Source organism: Mchenga conophoros, linkage group LG1 (assembly GCF_057382185.1).
Source record: "Mchenga conophoros isolate Kocher_MC1m ecotype Shallow Benthic linkage group LG1, M_conophoros_male_GT1.1, whole genome shotgun sequence".
Classification (NCBI taxonomy): domain Eukaryota; kingdom Metazoa; phylum Chordata; class Actinopteri; order Cichliformes; family Cichlidae; genus Mchenga; species Mchenga conophoros.
In genome coordinates this window covers 22,810,366-22,830,590 of record NC_140526.1, presented here as the reverse complement: position 1 = coordinate 22,830,590, position 20,225 = coordinate 22,810,366, and the positions used below count along the sequence as shown (strand labels likewise).

Here is a 20,225-nt window from a genome sequence, read left to right as displayed (position 1 = left end):
TGTGTGTTATGTTTCGTTTTGCTTCCCCTGTATTGTCTTCCTTGATTGCTGCCAGCTGTTCCCCCACCTGCTTCCTGTCCTCTCGCTATCCCGTGTGTGCATTTATTGTTTCCGTCTCCCTTTGTTCTGTGTTGTTTCATCCCTCTTTTGCTGTAGCTGTGCACCCTGTAGGTTCTGTGTTATTTCCTAGTGAAAGAGTTCTTAGTTTTTGTTTAGCCTAATTTCCTTGTTTTGAGTCTTAATTTCCATAAAGCCGTTTCTGAGTTTCCCTGTCATTTCTGGCATCCTCCATTTTGGATCCTAAGTCTGATGGCAACTGTTTTTGTATTCACGTCTTGTGATGTATGGATTCGTGTTCCTTGACACAAATTGTCATATGAACAGTCCCATATATACAACCTCATGTAGAAGAATAAATAATTCACACTTGTAATCTTCCAAGTTCTATGGCTTCACTGGTGATAATCCAACCCTAACCCAATATTTTAGAAAAAATTCATTAGTTTTTAATATCAGTGTTTATGTGTCATTTAAGATGCTTTTCCCCCCTTATTTCCCCCCTTTGCTTGCCAAGAATTCAGAGAGCAATTTTAAAAGGACAACACAGAGATATCCTGACACAAAGCATAACAATTTGTGTCTATATGTACAAAAACGTAACAGCTTTTCATGACTATTTGTCAGTTTTTGTCATAAAAGTATTTGTCATGAAAGTTTCAAGTTTTTCAAGTTCTGTCTTGATGATTTGCAGCAGTGGATCCTTTGGGTTCTACAGGTTATAAGGGGGAGTCTCCATGGGTAACACTTGTTCAATTGGACTGCGATCTAGGGAATGTAAAGGTCAAATCATTGCCTTGGGTGTTCTGATGTAGTGAGGTACACCATCCTGTTGGGGCAGAAAGCTGCCATTGTGCTTACCAGTGAAGTTTAAGTGGATAGTTCATGTGAAAAACATACACATGATTAACAAGCTTAAAGGTGTATCCCACCATTACAATGAAAGAAAAGATGGTCAGTGTATTCACTTCCCCTTTCTGCAGCAAACACACATCAACTTAGGTGGCACTTCTTAATTAAGGGGATCACCAGAGTCATTAGGATTAGTTCTCTGGACATCATGAATGGATTTATGGATGAAGACTTTACAGCTTTTATTCTAAGTTCCTGAGCTTGTTCGGTTTGGACCAAGATGAGCCATCTACCTCACAGAGCAGTCACATAAAACTGTCTGGATCAACGTTTTGCTCACAATTATGTAATTTATAATGATTAATATTCATTTATTAATAATAATAATAGTAATAATACAATTGTTACCTGTTCCCTTTCCTCTGATTGATATGTGCAGCTACTAACATTGATCGATTAAGGCATAGCTGTGTGAGACTGAAGACACTCCATACTTTCAGGTTATCAGTGGAGCCTTTAGGCTACAAATCCATGTTACATGTTAGAGACACGATTGAGTGAAAGAGACACAACATCAAAGATGAAACCGAGAATAAAAACCCCATCCTGCGGTGGCCTTAATCCTTCAACACCTGCGATTTGAAGCACACTCCTTTGATGTTGTTGGTTCAGCTGGAGAGAAAGAGACTTGATAGAGGGAGAGAGAAATGTGTGGATAATAGACTGCTCATTTAACACAGAACTAAACTGAATGCAAGTTAAAGTGACAGACCGGTGTGGATAGAAAATGAAACCTTCAGTGATGTAACGCTAGGATGGTTTACTGTTCCATCGCACTGATAAACTGCTGCGCTGAGACCGCTGACTGGATATCTGGTGACGTCTGGAAGCAGTATATAAAATTCAGAGAAAGGAACTATTCATAAAGACACTCAGCTTGTCTGAGACCTCTGGACACTATTTTATACACATCCCGTCATGATCGAGACCTCTCTGTGCTGGAAAGTCCCCTCACACGAGAAACACCTCTACAGCCCCCACGTGGCAGGGAAGTCAGTGACAAGTGTACTTTTTTCCTCTTATCCTTTTTTTAAAATCTTGATTTATAGTCATTCTGCTGATTATTTAAATGCTTCTGGTCAATGTGCTTCATTGAACATTTAACTCCATTTACAACGTTGAATTCCTCTGTGATTGTAGCTTTCATATGTATCTCAGTCCCTCTAAAATAAATCCACAGCAGGGATTTAGAAAATTCAGACTGTGAGGAGTCACCTGTCATGGCCCTGGTTTTCCTGAGACAGGAGGAGCTGGTGATGGGGTTGCAAATTGGACTCATTAGGGCTGATTGATGAGAAATTCTTTGATCCAGGATGAAATGGCAGGGAGGACGTGGAGGTGCTCCAGTTTGGTGGTAAGGATGTCCAAACTGGAACACTTGCAGTTTGGATTATGGTGTTGAACGCTGTGCTATAGTCCACGAAGAGCATCCCCATGCAACTCTTCCCGTTACATGGGGATGTAACAGGAAGGGAGGAGGGGGGTAAACAGTTTCTGATGTGCTGAGACACTATCAGCTACACGTGACTACAGACGTGAGGGTTATAGACCTGTAGTCGCATATTTTTTTTATATATATTGAGGCTGTCTATTCCAGTCTATCAGTTCCTGACGACTGAAAGTGCTCAGTGCATTGCAGGAAAACGCAGTGAAAAAAAACACAAAAATATAAAAAGATGCACTTTAGATGGGAGTGCTGTGTCGATACATGTGTGTGTACGTGCTGCCATCTTAAAAAAAAAAAAAAAAAAAGCTACAATTTTCACTAGGTTTCCAATCTTCTTTCTTATGAAGTCAAAATCCTGTACACATTGTTAAAATTATTGATTAGGTAACTGCTCTCTAACAGAAATATGGAATTAGCCAGTCACATGACAAGTTCGATTTAGACACAGCAAAGATTTTCCTGTACAACCATCTCTTGGTTTTATAGAGAACAGATCCAAGAAGAGAAAACGTCCTATGAGAAGTAGTTCTCTGAGTCTTGTTGGTCTTGTTGATGTCAATGATCACATGAGAATGGGCATACTGCTTTAAGCTGATAGGAAGGTAACAGTAACTCAAACAACTACTGTAACAACAAAAGTATGCAGAAGAGCATCTCTAAATGTTTCCAACATGACAATGAGTTCACTGTACTCAAACGGCCTCCACAGTTAACAGATCTCAGTCCAACAGAGCACCTTTGGGATGTGGTGGAACGGGTGATTCACATCACGGATGTGCAGCCAGCAAATCTGCAGCAACTCTGTCACGCTATCATGTCAATATGGACCTAAATCTCCGAGGAATGTTTCCAGCACCTTGTTGAATCTATGTCATGTGAATCAGGACGGTTTTAAAGGAAAAAAGGTCCAACCCAGTGCTAGCAATGTGTACCTAACAAAGTGGCAAGCACACGCATACTGATCAGTTAATCTAGACAATAATTATCAAATGAACAAAATGAGAATGAATAGTTAAAGCCCTAACAATAACAACAACAACAACACACTAACTATGGCAATACTGCGCAAAACTCCAGGCTACCACACAAAGGAACAACATCATGAGGGTCAGAGGAGAGATGGATGAGCTCTGGGCATTCAGCTCTGCCACCACAGAACATTTTTCTGTCCAGCATGAGCGACACTGAAAGGACAAAATCAGGACATGAGGCAAAAAGGGAAGGAGAAAAACCCTGTATTTAGTTATTATTTTTTTATTAACATAACTGAGATTTTCTGAATAATTTCTGGACAACAAACAACGACATGGCCAGAGTTGAAGAAAAGAATGGCGCATGTGAAATATAACAGTGAAAACGAAGTGATAATACATCTCTAGATTTATTAGATATGCAAAACAAAAAATAAAAATAATCGTGAAAATCTAATACATTTGTAAAATGTTTTATTGTATAAAATAGGTGAGATCTTTAATTTGCATGTTGTCTGAGAGGGATTTCATATCTAAACATATTTCATTAGGTCACTAAACAAGACAACCCACGGCAAATCAATATTGGTATAACAGCCTTCTGTCACTCTACTAATCAGATAATCAGCTGGCTGCTTCAGTTCTCCATTTAGGGATTTAAGAAACAATTAGATTTAATCCACACAAATAAAACCCCCAAATTTAACAAGTAGTCAATTATACATATCATTATTGCTGCTGTTTCATTTGATGTGGGAAGAGAGATACTCTCGTGTTTCTCCTGCCTCTCTGCACATGTTAAACCTCAGTGCATGTACCCTCTTTCCAGTGCTTTGTTCGAGCAGGTTGTCGGGGGAAGGTTGGGAAGAAATACTGGGTGTGGCTTCGCTGTTCTCATGGCAACAGAGTTATCGCTGCCTTTAAACTGCTTCACCAGCACCAGAGTGGTGAAACTCAGCCGCCAATAACAATATACGTGCGAAGCTGGTGATGTACATTATTTGTGCTTATTGGTACAATATTTCAGCTAAGCCGACTGGCTCAGGCTGAGCCTCTGTGCATGCGTGTCATGTCTGACATACCAGTGCAAAGCAAGAACCGAGCACACGCATGGAGAAGCAGGTGCTTGGTGGTTTTCTAAGCAATTTCTTTGCGTAGACATGTAATAGCATGGGATGAAACCCATTCAAATGTGCCACTATCAGTATTCTGGATTTATACCAGCAGCTATGTGGGAATAGTGCTGTCCAGGATGCAGGAATATCTTCCTTATAAAGCACAAGGTTACTGTCTATTCATGGACACATACAGAGTAAATAGACTCTGAGTGTGTGGCCATGTAATAGCACTGAAAACATGACCTGTAGACAACCCCAGCGAGGAGGTTAAACAACGCAAAACAGAGAAGCTGCTGTACATACAGTCCATCTGTACTGCTGTCAATGTCTACAAGCCTTTGTGTACCTCATGTGAACACTGTGAACAAGTGAGAAAACTGACAATATAATAATATAACACCTTTACCTCCATGCTGTCTCACTGAGTATAGATAGCTTCTTTAAATGAGGTCAGGATAAATCAGACATCTGCTACAAATGTAGCTGCATTTCGAGCCAGATTTGCTTTCAGGGGGTTGCTGAATTTAGACAAAGTCAGTGGCAGCTTCTGTGTGCTTTAAAAAGCACTGATCAAAACTGCTTCATTAAGGCAGGCTTATACTTATCGTGTATTGTCAGACTAAGTAGTTAACAACCATCTAATATGGACTCTTACTGTATAAGATGTTGCAAATATTACCATCTGGTGTTAAAATACAGTACTGCAGAAATTGCTGTGCCGTACATTAATAGTCCATGTCAGAGGGCTGATAACATGCTATAGTTTTAAGTATAAACCTTTACCGATCAAGTAGTGTTCATTGAGGGTTTTGGCTACATCGACACCAGGGGATAAGCTAAAGGGAAAACCACAATATATTCAAAAGAAATATAACTGAATGGTTGACAAGGATAAAAAATAGTACTAATCAGCCTGTCCTCCTCAAAACACAGTTTATCAAATGTATTTTTCACCCTGTAATGTTAAGTGTATCATATTTGATACAAGACTTTCACATCATCAGTATCCCTCTGAAAAACCTAAATAAATTGTACAATAAATTTGAAAGCAATAAATTGAAACAAAACAAAACAAAAAAGAACAAAAATAACACAGATGTAACAAATATGATAGAAATTAAAGCTGGTGTGTGCAAATTAATATTTCATTTCTTTCTCTCTCTCTCTCTTTTAAAATGTGTTAGAAGGTTTAATAAACCTAAAAAAAATTCTGGTAACGTTTTCATGGCTCAGGCTTTAATGGGATAAGAATAGATGCTTTATCGTGTATTTTCCTTTACCATACATTAAACCTTACAATTCTGGAAAGTTAGATTGGGGAATAAAAGTGCATTACCAGCAAAGAATTTATATTTTTATTTATATATATATATATATATTTTTTAATGAACTACATACTAAAGTGTTGGTATTACAGTACTGTGTGTTAAAAGTGGTCGTAAAAGACTTTACAAATACTGAGTATTTTAATGCAGGATTGAGATCAGGATTGTACTTTATTAATACAAACTCAAGTAAGCTTCACGTTCAGTAACAACAACAATGTGAAGACCGGGCAGATGCACAATATCCAGTCGGTAGGATGCACTATTGCTCTTCTCATGCTTATCCCTGTGTGGCTTTACAAATATAAGTAAGAAATAATGCTAAATATAAATTGTCAATTGTAAGTTCGTTACCTGTAAAATGTAGAGCACTGAAGAACATGCAAAGCCCATAACTCATCTGTCTTTCTTCTTTACAGTGTGTAGCTCAGGGCTGTGAACATAAAGCCTGGAGGCCAGACTTGGCTGGCAAAGATTCCAGTCTGGACCGTATAAAAGAGGGCATAAATTCTGGACTTTTAAGTGTTCTTTCACAGGTCCTCCTGCTGATGATGACTTCTCCCATGGCCATTCATATTACATCATAAAAATGAGTTTAATTTGGTTTGGCTTTTTCCACAATCCACTATAGAAGTTTTCTGTTGCAGTGGGTCCACAGTAAAAAACAAACAAACAGAAAACATCAGGACGTTTTTTGTGAAGGAAAAGAAACTTTCTGTTTTAGAATTAAAATCCCTGGTGCATTTCTTGTTGTGTCTCTCTTTGTTGCATTTAGGAAGCAAATTAAAAACAGCCACTTATTACCTTTTATTCATTCAGTCAGATATGGTAATAGTATAAATAACAATGACAGTTAAATCAGGTACTTACACGCAATTTGTGATTTTTCAATGATTTAACACAGCTAACTCAGCTCACTAAATTGGAAAAAAAGTTATTTTGTTTTATTTTGGTCACTTTCATTTCAAGTACTCGTGTTTGAGGTTTTCTGGCTTTGTTGTTTAATGACATATCTAAGAAAATATAACTTATAAAAGCCCTGAAAAGTTGTTTTTCTTGCCAGATTTTCACTTGGCTACCTGCAGGCCAGATATTCTACAGATTCTTTCTCTAATCTAAAACATTTCCTACCGTTTTTACAGCATTTGAATGCAGCAGAGCATTTTGAGCGCCAACTCTGCCTGTGATGGCTAACGCAGAGCAGAAGAGGGGTTCGGTTTGAAAATAAGAAGCAGATGAAAAACAAGCTACACTAATAGTAGTTAATTCGTAGTTTTCTGGCCATGTTTCGCTATAAGACTGCCTGGTTTTCTAGCAGTGTGCCACAGACCTGTCACATGTTTTGGAGTAAGTATCCTGTTTTTAGCTTTGGTTTAAGCTAGCCATCCAAATAAACCTAGCAACCAAAGAAAGTTTATAGAATTATCTTAAAGATGCTGCTGCTGTCATAAGGTAAGTTTAAAGTAATTTAACAAAGTCTTGATTTAAAGGGACCTCTAGTATTGTGCACAAGTCTTGAGGTACCACTAATGTCTTTATTTTTTGCTTCAAAGAAGCCAGACTTCTGTGCATTTTTTAAAGTAGTCTAAGTAATAGTTCTCCAATCTTTTTGAAGGTCTTTCAAATCCACTCCTTCTACCTGACCGACCCAAACACTGACCTGTTTAATTATTCAAATATATATTTGAAAAAATAATAAACCTGCATTTCTTTAGTTGAAGCCCAATTTTTGCCTTACATACTGTATTGTAGTGTATGTTTGTACCTTTCAATAAATCACTGCACCATTTTGCTAGCAGAATATCAAGAATTGAGGGTTGGAGGAAGTGTTTTTCACAGTACTGTGCTCTGGCATTTATAGAAACACCTTTGTTAGCTTGTTCTGATCGCTTTTTATTTCTTAGCTTCAGAGGGGGGCTCCATTGCTCATTGGAGGACAGCGGATTACCTTTTCAGTGAAGATGCTACATGCCCTGATACTCTTAGGTTAGCATGCTGAGCTGAAAAGCTTTACAGTTATCATCCGCCGGAGCGTTTGTGTTTGTAACGCATTTTCCCACAATCCCTTTAAAGCTTAACATGTAAATACTGTTTTTCAGGATCTTTGAGAGCAAGGATTACCTCTGGAACAAGCTGACAGTATTTCACAGCTTGTTTCTGTCCGCCTGTGAAAAGAGGCAGAGTGTGAAGTCTTTGAGCATTGGTCAGTATGTGCTGCCTCCAGCCTCCGTACAAGATGGTAAGGATTAATTTACGCCTATTAATTTGTTGTGATTAAACAATACTAAGTCCTTGGTAGATAAGACTGAGGCATACAGAGATAATAAGAAATAAAAAAGAAATGTTGACAGATATTGATTTAACCTACTTAAAGTTTGTTCACTGCTTTTTCTGGACATTTGATAAATAAAAATATATTATATGAGTGGATAAATTAACTAAAGAAGTGTTAAAAAAATATTATATATTACAATCCTGGTCATTTATTTGTGCGGGAGGACCACAACCCCTTTTTGAAATGAAGGAAAAACCCTGAATTATTTTCTACACAAACCACTTCTTTAGATTTTTGCCTCTTCATTTAAAAAAAAAAATTGATAGCTTTTCCTCAGGTTCCTGAAAACATTTGCAAGAACTGTCACTTTCTGAGTGGTTCAGCTCAAAGAATGTCAACCTGCCATGACGTTGGAAACAGCTTCTCATTTATGTATCATTTCAGAGGTGAGAAAAGTGTTTGGGCAGCTGATTTGGGAGCGTAATGAGCAGTCAGCGGATGAGGTACGGACAGCAGCAAGATAAGCTGCACACAGGTTACGCCTGTAATTCTTGTTTCCACACTAATGTGTGTGAGATGCTGAAACAGTTAGCCAAACAAGTCCTCTGTTGATCGTGCACAGTTATACAGAAACATGCCACACTCCCTTTGTGACAAACCAGTATACACTGTTTGTGGCTGAGTTGCTGTTGTTTCCATTTACTTACACTTTGTTATAATTCCACTAACAGCTGTTTGTGGAATATTTAAAGGGGACAGGAAATGCTACACACATAAAGGGTAATTTACACCATTGAGCCCTGCTCTCAAAAACTGACATAGATGCCGGTCTGGTGACTCAAACAAATTCTCCTCCACAAAGTTTTCATTTATAAAGTACTTTACAAACCTGAACATTACGGCCAACAGCTGGACAGAAGATGATGTTAAACATGCTTTTAAAACTTTAACTTTAAGCTCTTATTTCTTAAATCCACAGACAGAGTTACATGTATGTCAGTTTTTGAGAGGAGGGCTCCGCGATGTAAATGAGCTTTTATGTGTGTAGCATTTCATGTCCCCTTTTAATAGCGAGTAAATTTCACGGCTGAACTTGTTGCGGAGGTGGCATCCTATCACGGAACCACGCTGGAATTTACTGAGCTCCTGAGAACGACCCTTTCTTTCACAAATGTTTGTAGATGTCTGCTAGGCTATTTATTATAAAGAATATTCATTCATCCATCCATTTTCTTCCACTTACCCTGAATTGGATTAATTGAACTTGCATCGTGGCACATTGCTCAGGAACTTGCTGTGTTTTGTGTTACATGTGATGGGATTTAAAATAAACTTAATTAGAGTAACTCCTGTTTTACAGCACTCCCTGAAAAGCTTTAATTGCCCAACAGATGATGAGTTCAGTGAAGAAGAAATCAGCATAAGGTAGTATGTGGACTTGCAACTATAAATATTGTGATTCTGATTTTAAAAAATGTAGACTGACTACTAAACTAATAAAGCCTCCATCACTCTGTTGGCAGTTCTGGACTATCTGACGCCGACTCATCAGAAAATGAAGCACCACTTTGTGGTCATATGCAAAAATATCCAATTAAAAGCATGATTACAGGTGAAGAATTGTTAGTTACTGTTCTTTTCACAGTTTATTATTGACCTGTATCAAAGGTCTAGTGTAATAATAGATGACAGTAAAAGGCAGAAGACATTTGTGTGCTACACATTATTATTTTCTTCTTACTCCTTGCAGGGTACGTCAGCATGGACAAGCTGCAGAAATACTCGGGTGACCTGTGCGATTTCTATTGCGGGTGTTTCCGATGCTTCAGATGTAAAACACTCTGCTGTTTGCCACACTCATAAGCAAGCAAATAGTTAGAGAAAACCAGCAGTTTTTACAAGATGAGTTATTATGTTTGTTTATTATGTTTACATTGCCTTCCTGCACTGATTTATTAGTAATCAGTATGTTATAGCTACTGCTGATGTCATTTTGTGATTTTATTGTACTCTTGTTACAGTTCTGTGTGCCACTAGCTTTTAACTTTCATATCATAAACGATGGTGATTTGCCACATGACGCTGGTTGTCCTGTGACCTTGTACTTATGTTATCCCTCTGACATTGTCCCTAGTTTTTATTGTTGCCTGATGAAACCATTGCTGAAAGGAGGATCATATTAGTGGCTCCACACTTAAAATTATAAACTTTTTTTCTGTCTATTTAAATCCACAAATCAAAGTTTGAGACAGTAATTACATTTATGTGCTAATTGAATATGCTTTAACTTTGCTAATTTCCATGACAAATACAGCAACCTGGATTGACTCTAGTGAGGGTGAGAGATGGGTGTGCCACCAGCTAAAAGTCTTCTAGTTTACAGTAGGTTTACTAAATTCATAAAAAAATCTACCTGCAGAGTTTTCACTGAGCTCCCACGAGTACAAAGACTTTTGATCCATCCAGTGTGCACCTCAGACTTTTGCTCTGGGACAGCATGCAGCCCCCTGATAGCAATCAAGAAATTAATGAATAAAAAGATAAGATAAGCAGACAAGGTTTTCTCTTCAGTGTAGCCACCTAACAAGGGGCACCTTGAGAATAACAAAAATATTGCTACTATTTCTTCTGCATCTGTTTAGGCTGTTGACGTACAACATTTACGTGTATTACACCTATCTGCGTGACAGAGGCAAAGTTACAAGAATCCAAATTGCAAATTTGGAAACTGCGAGGGTGGTGCAGCGGGGCAGTGGTTAGCACTGTCACATCACAAAAAGACACTTCCTGTTTTGAACCCACTGGCCAGCTGGGGTCCCTCTTCTTTTTCAGCTGTTAACAGCATTACTCCAGCTACCTGCTTGGCTTGGGTGATGGTACTAGCCTCCAAGCCTGCTGGAAAGCACTGCAGATTCCCATCCCACAAAGAATTTGTACACTTACACAACCAACTACTGGATTTCACGTTTCATCTCCAGATTCTATTTATATTTCCTGTTTATCTTAAAAACACAATATGCAATAAAGCACTTAAACTTAATGCCTGCTCCCATATCCACAAGGGTTGCTACATTGCAAGAAGCGTTTCTGACTCCATTACATCAGAACTTCTTTACCTCGTCACATTGTGCTGTGTTTTCCTGATAATGACATAGCCGTATATAATTTTATGCAACCTACTCTTAAGCTAAAATAGATAGACTCTTTTCTCTTTTATTTGAAAATGAATTGCTTTTACTTTTATTTATACTGCACAGTGCTCGCGTCCCACCCGTGGAGCCAGTTGTTTGTTTGTTTTTTCACATTTTCTGAGCATTACCTCCTCTTATCACCTCTTGATTTAGTGTCTGTTTAGGCGGAATTAATATACATATAATTATTCATTATCGCCCTAAAATAAGTAAATCTGATCTAAACTTTAGTTACTACCTGACCTCTGTACCGCGGGTTGGTTAACGATCCAGTCAGTTTTACCTTTTTACTCCCTCCCCTTTTCAAATGGACGCTCTTATTTGACTCAAGTAGCACCACGGCAATTTAAAAACAATTTTGCTTATTAAATCGCTCCATATCAATGATGAAGATTTAATATCAATTTGCGATTAATAAAAATATAGTTTATATCTTTACTCGAGGGGCAAAGAATAGTTTTGGTGTCACACTTGTGCAGTTTTATGTTTTTGCGTCGCAGCGTCCACCCCTACAAAGTGGACTGCTCCGCAGCGTTTTAAGCCAATCACGGGGTTTGTTTAGGAAGGAGTGCCCTGCCATTGCTTTGAGTACTTTGAAGCTGAGGGGAACTCGACACGGTCTGGCCGGTCTGTCTGTTTGCACTTTGCCGTGCTTTCTGTTGACTTCACGTCGTTGTAAGCCCAGCATTTCTCTCTGTCATGGCGCAAGACAATCTGTCCCTGGTGCTGCACGCTAAAGAAGACCTGCGGCTGGTATGAAACTGTGCTGTAACGTTACATATTCACGTTCATACACGCTGTGCGACCTCAATTGACTGCAACTTTTTTGCATTTTCGTCGTTTGTGACAGGAAACTCGCCCTATTCCGGAACCAGGACCTAATGGTATAGTACTGCACTCAAGTGCAACTTATATTATATACGTCATCAAAGAGCAAACAAACCCAAACAAGCTGTTATTGCTATGTTAAATGCTTTTTCAATGAATAGAGTTATTGGTCATTATATTTTAATTATGCCATTCATTTCTTAGCTTTTGACTTAAAACACATGGGCATTGCTTTTTTTCATTAGTATGGTGTTGAAGCAAGCAGCTTAAAATGTAGAAAATTGCATGATCTCTACTCAGACCAGTCTGGGAGTGCAGCTGTGTCCTAACTGCGTTCCTGGTTTGCCTTTTGCACTCAGAGGTTTTGCTGCAGATGCACTCTGTGGGAATCTGTGGTTCGGATGTGCACTATTGGCAGAATGGCCGGATAGGGGACTTTGTGCTCAAAAAACCCATGGTGCTGGGGCACGAGGCCTCGGGGAGAGTGGCGAAGGTTGGCTCAGAGGTCAAGCACCTTAAAGTGGGTAAGTGCAAATATAGTATGTAACTCTGAGCTGTGCACCAAAGCCAGTGTCTCCTAAAGTTTGAACTGAAGAAACTTATTCTAAATTTACCCATCACACAAATTGAATTTAGATTGAGGTTCAAGCTATGGAATCCTTTTACCTTATGCTAGTTTTCACTCCGCATGTGGTGATAGTTGCGCAGATGAGACCATCTGCTTTAATTTTTACTTTTATTTTCTCTAGGTGACAGAGTGGCTATTGAGCCTGGTGTGCCCCGTGAGATGGACGAGTTCTTCAAAACTGGACGCTATAATTTATCTCCCACTATCTTCTTCTGTGCCACACCCCCTGACGATGGAAACCTCTGTCGCTATTACACGCACAGTGCCAACTTCTGTTACAAGTACCGGTGTTTTTCCAAGATTGCCATCAATCGCGAAGCTGCCTCATCTGTCTGTTGGCTAACATGCATAAATTCTTTCCTTGTTTCCCTCTTCAAAAACTGTTCAGGTTGCCTGATAATGTCACATTTGAGGAGGGAGCGCTCATTGAGCCTTTGTCTGTGGGAATCCATGCCTGCCGAAGAGCTGGAGTGACCCTTGGTAGCACTGTGTTCGTCTGTGGTGCAGGTAAAAATTAGACAAAAGTCATCGAAACTGCTAGTAATATTCCATAAACAAGATGAGAACTAGGGTATTTGAGTAAGATGCTCATGCAAGTAGGGAATCCCTTTGGCACACGGTGGGTGTAAACTAAAACGTGAGTCCTACTGACTCCACAAAACTAGAGTGATGTGGGGATGCATGCAGGTAAATCTCAATGTTTAACTTTTTTTCCCCTCTGGAAACAAGTTCATTTAAGCACTCTGTTGTCAGTAATATGTGATGCAGTCTTGAACTTTCTTTTTAAATGTACGTTTGTGTAACACATGTTCACTTGGAGTATTTGTGCATGCTTCTCCTCTTTACACAGGACCTATCGGGTTGGTCTGTCTGCTTGCAGCCAAGGCAATGGGGGCCTCGCAGGTCATCATATCTGGTAACGCAATTTGTCATTTTAAGCACTTATCTTAACAGAAGTATTCATTCTCATAATTCAGTTTAACTCTGGTTACCATCCTTTGCTGTGTTCAGATCTGTCTGAGGAGCGTCTGCTGATGGCCAAAGACCTGGGTGCAGACTTCCTGCTGACTGTGAGGAGAGGAGATGGAGCCCAGCAGCTGGCAAAGAGTGTGGAGGAAATGTTGGGGGCGCAGCCTCACATTACCATTGAATGCACTGGTGTTGAGAGCTGCATCCAAACTGCCATCTATGTATGTGGCCCAGTAAAGTCAAAAGTTGTAGTCACATTTCTGGAACGGTTCCATGCAAGTAATAGATGAGAGAGTAAGAATTTAAAATCTGCATTACATTATTGCATGAGATGTCGAAACTTGAAGTTCTCTTGCCTGCCATCAGTGGTGGGATCTAAAGTTCATTTCTTCACACATGAAGTATAGTTCTTTAATTTAGTTTAATATTTCAAAGTTTCATGCAGCTTTTGTACTTCAACTCAGCAGTGACATGTCCTTTTGCTTGCTATAGTTGTTGGCAAAAGTTTTTAGTTGCATAATAGCTGATGAGCTCATGAGATATGATGCAAGGTTAAACACTGCGAAATGGTAAAAACGGCACCAACTAAAACGGGACACCATCTTATCTGTATCTGTCCCAACATAAACAGGGTTCAGTCTCTGCCGACTCATAAAATAATCACATTGTTTTGTTTTGTTTTTTCTTCCCCTTTATCAGGCAACCCGTTCAGGAGGTGTCGTGGTGCTGGTGGGTCTTGGCTCAGAGCTGGCTACAGTTCCTCTGATCAATGCCGCTGTAAGAGAAGTAGACATCAGAGGAGTTTTCCGCTACTGCAATACGTAAGCTAACGCCCATATACATTTTTTCTACAAGCAGATGCTAACAGTTAGGTTCCATCAATTTTAAAAGCAGTAATATATGGACCATTGTCTTTGGGCTAAGTTAAAGTAATTATTGCACTTAAACAACTGTTTGTGTTGCAGCTGGCCAATGGCGATTGCCATGTTGGCGTCAGGTAAAGTGAATGTCAAGCCCCTTGTGACCCATCGTTTCCCTCTGGAGCAGGCAGTCCAAGCCTTTGAGACCACACGTCAGGGTCTTGGAATAAAGGTTATGTTGAAGTGTGACAAAAATGACCAAAACCCCTGAACGGATCAACTGACAGCGGCTCTGCATGACTAGCACAAACTGGACATTGACCTGAACAAAGATAACAGAGCTAGTTCAAAACAATCCCTCAACTTGACCACACTGTGAAAGAAGTGACTGCTGCACTGCTTGCAGGAAACACATGTAATTAGAATTATTAAATGGTACGATTAAAGGATTTCATAGTGCCTATTGATTCTAATACTAAAACATAATACTTGTATGACTGTATGTAATGTGCAAGTTTCTGGTATCTGTAAGTTAAGGATTAATTTAAATATTGTAACAATAAAAACAAATCTTGAATTATTGAAGTTTGTATTTCTAAAGTGGAGTACATTTGTAGGTTCTGCATTTACAAATGTCAACACTAGGGGGCATAAGAACTTCAAAGTTGAATTGATGTAAATCGTACTGGAGCTTACAACCTGTTAATTGTGGTGTGCTGTTTTTTATAGTGGGTGTGCAGGAAATCAATGTACTCAGCTGTGCAGAAAACTGGAACTGATCAAAGAAACCTGCCAAATGGAGTTCACTCTTGAAATACTATGCTACAAAGTGTTTATCAAAATCTGGAGCAGCCGCACAGTTCTTTCTCCTCTGGAGCTGCTCTTTTCTTCATGCAGTGGGTTGTTTGGAGACTAGTGCCACCAGAATGAGTCATGCACAGTATGGACAAACTAGCTGAGTTTTATAGCACACTGTTCCCCTGAAGCAATAATACTGACTTCATATACTTATAAACTCCTGTCCCCCATTAAGGTGATGAGTACTCGGAACACTTATAATTACACAAAGCTGCCTTGTGCAAAAACATGCATGTGATTAAATAATAGGAAACGATGTTCAGTAAAGTATTTGTTGAGAAGCAAGTAAGCATCCTACATCATGCCATACAATATTCCTCTTTTGCATGGCTGTAAATGAGCAGGTTATAACAGATAATTGGTCACCTCTATCATGGCTCTGATATTTGATGGTAAACCATTTTTTTTTTTTTTTTTTATGTTTAATGCTTGGTCTCAATCTGAGACTAATTCTATGTGCACGAGAGACCATTGAAAGAAATGCCTTTGCAAAGCTGCTTTTTAATGTATTTTCTACACTGACAGTTTTAGGCAATCAAAAGAAGAAAACACTGCAGCCTTGCTTTCGAATGAATACCTATTATGAAACTGTCACATAGCAAGTGCCTTTCATCACACACAGGCTGAATTATAATCCTGTGCACCTTGAAAAACACAAGTAAAACTGATAATTAAGGCTCCCTCTTTTCTGTTTGGATAATGCTTGGGTATCCTGTATCCCTGCTGAATGGCCTCCTCTGTAGTTTTTGATGAGTCAAAACAGCTGCATTGAAATTTCACACTGCATAATATATAACCGCAAGAGATGTTTTACTGTTCACTGCTCAATTGAGAGATGCTAATCAAATCAGAATCAGTCTTACCTGAAGTGTCTATAGTAATTTAATTATTTAGTCGTAGTAATCATCTCATGTGATGGCTGTGGTAGAACGGGTCATCTACTGTTCAGTAGGTCGGTAGAGCATTCCCCGGGTTCTACAGACCATGTACCCAAGTATCTTTTGGCAAGATGCTGAACCTTGAGTTGCCCCTGAGTGTCATCTTTGTGTGTCTGTGTGTGTGTGAAATGTGCTGTATCAGTAACAATTCTTTTACCAGAGATATTAAGTTGTTTTTACTTCTGACTAAAGCAGCCAATCAAAATTTCAACTTGCATCATAAACACTTCAATTTAGCCTGATTTATTTTATTTTAATGATCCAGGAAGCTTCTCCAGTTCTAAAACTAAATGATTGAAAGTCCCAGATAAAACTCCACCACTGATTTTAGAACTGAAGAAGCCTCTTGGATGAGAGGTGAAACGTCTTCAAGTCCAGTTGCTTTCTTTCCAAGCCACATTGGAGGGTTTTTGAGCATGAACCACCTTATTAAGGTTATACCACAGCATCTCAATCAGATGAGGTCAGGACTTTGACCAGGCCACTCCAAAGTCTTCGTTTTGTTTTTCTTAAGTCATTCAGAGGTAGACTTACTGGTGTATTTGTGATCATTGTCCTGCTGCACAACCCAAGCGCACTTCAGCTTGAGGTCATGAACAGACTGCCAGATATTCTCCTTCAGGCTGTTTTGGCAGACAGCAGAATTCATGCTTCCATTTACTACACAAGTCTTCCAGGTTCTGAGACAGCAAAACAGCCCCAGACCATCAAACTATCATATTTTACTGTTGGTATGATATGCTTTTTCTGAAAGGCTGTGTTACTTTTATACCACATGTAATCGGACACACACCATCCCAAAAGTTCAACTTTGGTCTTGTCAGTCCACAGAATATTTTCTCAGAAGTCTTGGGGATAATAAAAATGTTTCCTGGCAAAAATGTTCCTTTTGCTCAGCAGTGGTTTTAGTCTTGAGTCTGCCATGCAGGCCATTTTTGCCCAGTCTCTTACTTATGGTGGAGTCCTGAACATTGACTTTAACTGAAGCAAGTGAGGCCTGCAGTTCTTTGGATGTTGTTCTGGGGTCTTTTGTGACCTCTTGGAAGAATAGGGTAATTTTGGTCAGCTGGCCACTCCTGGGAAGGTCCACCAGTGTTCCATGTTTTCGCCACTTGTGGATAATGGCTCTCACTGTGGTTTGCTGGAGTCCCACAGCTTTAGAAATGATTTTATAACCTTTTCCAGACTTGAGAGATCTCAGTGACTTTGTTTCTCATTTGTTCCTGAATTTCCTTGGATACTCCATTATGTCTGGCAGATCCTATTAATTCTTGATTGAGAACAGGTGTGGCAGTAATCAGGCTTGGGTGTGACTAGAGGAGTTGAACTCAGCGTTCCAAAGATGTGATATACCACAGTTAATTTATGTTATAATGGAGCGGGTGGGGCAACCACTTTTTACATACAGGGCCATGTAGGTTTGGATTGTTTTCCCCTCCTTAATAATAAACACCTATACTTAGAAACTGCATTTTCTATTTTCTTGTGTTATCTTTGTCCAATGTTTAAATTTGTTTGATGATCTGAAACATTGAAGTAGGAAAAAAAATAGGTAATCATAAAGGGGGCAAATACTTTTTCACACCCCCCCCCCGTATCCCAGTCCAGCAGAGCACCTTTAGGATGTGGTGCATTGGGAGATTCACAAATCTGCAGCAGCAACTGTGATACTATCAAGTCAACATAGACCAAAATCTCTAAGGATTGTTTGCAGTTCCTCGTTGAACCTTCATGAAGAATCATGAAGATTTCAGGCAGTTAAGTCTTTGTGGAGTAATTTAAAGCATTTGCAGTTTAAAAAAATAAATCACAGCCAGGTTTAGCTCATATTTTATTATCCAGTCACAATGACATGATTCTACTTTACGAGGCATGCACACAGATAATGTTCTTACGGTTAAAATTTACTACAATGCATTGGAAAGCCATTACTCCCCAGTAAGGCTTTTTGTCGTCTGTCACAGTGTGTGATTCACAGTTCTCTCTTTCCCTCTCAAGAATGAAGGGCAACATATAGCTGGGAGGACGTTTGCGGTGACTTAAACCTGTGAGGTTTTTTTTTTTTTTGTTATTTTATTTTTTAACATGAGCACAATACTAGACAAGTTTTTTATTTATGTACAGACATTCTAATACTGCGTATGGCAATGAGACAGCTCACACAACAAAGTTACATTCACAGTCCACTCAAAGTATGCATGAGTTTCAGTCAGAACACTAGAGATGAACACACAGAAGAGAAGCACACAAAAGAAACTTTTCATACCTGTGACTTGATATCCAAAGCATAACTGATGCATGTTAATATTATTTAAATGTGAGTGTTTGATTTAGAAAAGACTTGCCATTCAGAAGTTGAACTCGTGTATTGCCTTAAAATGTCGTAAAGTAAAAGGATATGGCGTTTCTCCCGTACACCCCTGCTCCAAGAATTGGCTTGAGTCACGTGTACGTTATTTTATTCACTTAGCACATCTAAACCCAACATTTCAGACACGTAACTCGTTCCCCTTTTGATGATATCCGGCATTAAGTTGTGTCTTTGCCATCATCATGGCCTCAGTTCGATGGCAAGATTCAGTAAATATTTACAATACAGCGCTGCCCCCCCGTCCGCACTCACAATATTAGCAAAATATGTATTTACATGGGAATAAATTAACAGAAATGAAAATGGAAATATACAAGAAAGTAGAGTAGAAGTATCATATTGCATTACATGAATATAAAAAAATAAACTGTGACGTATTCGTTCGGTAAGTCCACACAGACAGGACAAATAAATAGCAAACAGTATCCACGCACATCCACACACAAACACATACACTCTGTCTCTTCAGCTGGTCGAGTGGATTAGGCATCCAGTATCAATATAATGGCTGTTGCATGTTAAGCACAGACTAGAGAGATGATGAGGAGTTGGAGTCATCAGCCCAAAGACGAAGAAAAGAAAAAGAAGAGAGAATTGAAAGGACAGGGAGGAGTAATCCTCCACCCCGTAACCAGTCAGGTTTGTTTGTATGATAACCCACCGCAGCTGACTGCCTGTCCCGTGGGGCGGTTCTTGGCTGTTCTTTATATGTACATGGGGGTCTCCTGTCCCGTTAGAAGCCTGAACATGGCTGCCGGCATGGTCTTCATGTGAATCTGACGGAGAGAGAAAACACCAGGGGTTCTGTGAAATAGACCATCAGCTGAAAACTGAAGAATAAGACGGTTTTTTTCTTCTTGTAAATACAACATAAAATTCAAATGAAATCGATGGACAAAAATGTCACCAGGCAATAAGGACACAGTTTAAAAAGATATAGACAATTTAAAGGGTTCTCAACTGTATAAAAGTAATGATCTGAGCAGAATATTTTACTGTACTGTACTAACACAATTTATGGTCTCCCACATCGAAGTGCCTGAACACTAAGTAGTGAATAAGTGAACCGACACTTCCATCTACCGTGTATTTGAGTTGGGTATTTTTTTTAAGCAGTGTGACTTATTTGGCTCTGACAGTGATCTAGTTCTGCTCTTACACTTCACTCATCCAAGGTTACTCCGTGTTTACGATTTTTCCTACCAATGTAAGAATTACACCAACCGCACTGTTTGCTTACACTGCAGGCTGTCTGTTAAAAGTATGTCATCTGTCAAAATTAACCCTGTAAAGCCTGAACCATGAAATAATTGTCAGCAAATTGTAAAGTTTTGAAACTGGACAGTTTATTGAACCTTCTGACAAATTCTGAAAGATAAATTAAATATAAATTAGCATATATGCATTTTCATTTGTATCATTTTTGCTATATACGGCATTTTTGTGCAATTTATCGCTCACAGTTTGTTTATTCTGG

At 39.1% G+C, this 20,225-nt stretch overlaps 3 protein-coding genes across 6 annotated transcripts in view; 2 read left to right on the top strand and 1 right to left on the bottom strand.

Annotated features, from left to right (window-relative positions):
• Positions 1-829: 829 nt before the first annotated feature.
• Positions 830-10,180, top strand: terb2 (telomere repeat binding bouquet formation protein 2). The gene is made up of 7 exons (XM_085270326.1): positions 830-7,177; positions 7,735-7,816; positions 7,930-8,069; positions 8,550-8,608; positions 9,466-9,530; positions 9,629-9,717; positions 9,856-10,180. Exons 1-7 carry the CDS (start codon positions 7,114-7,116, stop codon positions 9,966-9,968), a joined length of 612 nt encoding a protein of 203 aa, XP_085126452.1. The 5' UTR covers positions 830-7,113; the 3' UTR covers positions 9,969-10,180.
• A 1,672-nt stretch (positions 10,181-11,852) lies between these two features.
• sord (sorbitol dehydrogenase) lies at positions 11,853-15,162 on the top strand. Its single transcript, XM_085270313.1, has 9 exons — positions 11,853-12,049; positions 12,147-12,180; positions 12,484-12,648; positions 12,874-13,033; positions 13,141-13,259; positions 13,603-13,668; positions 13,764-13,942; positions 14,421-14,542; positions 14,687-15,162. Exons 1-9 carry the CDS (start codon positions 11,996-11,998, stop codon positions 14,850-14,852), a joined length of 1,065 nt encoding a protein of 354 aa, XP_085126439.1. The 5' UTR covers positions 11,853-11,995; the 3' UTR covers positions 14,853-15,162.
• A 3,029-nt stretch (positions 15,163-18,191) lies between these two features.
• The window catches only part of apba2b (amyloid beta (A4) precursor protein-binding, family A, member 2b), an 86,676-nt gene continuing 84,642 nt past the window's right edge, over positions 18,192-20,225 (bottom strand). For all 4 annotated transcript variants that reach the window (XM_085270237.1, XM_085270263.1, XM_085270246.1 and 1 more), the window contains one exon: positions 18,192-19,524. In XM_085270237.1, the coding sequence (XP_085126363.1) occupies positions 19,453-19,524 (72 nt within the window). In that variant the 3' untranslated portion in view covers positions 18,192-19,452. The remainder of the gene's footprint in view (positions 19,525-20,225) is intronic.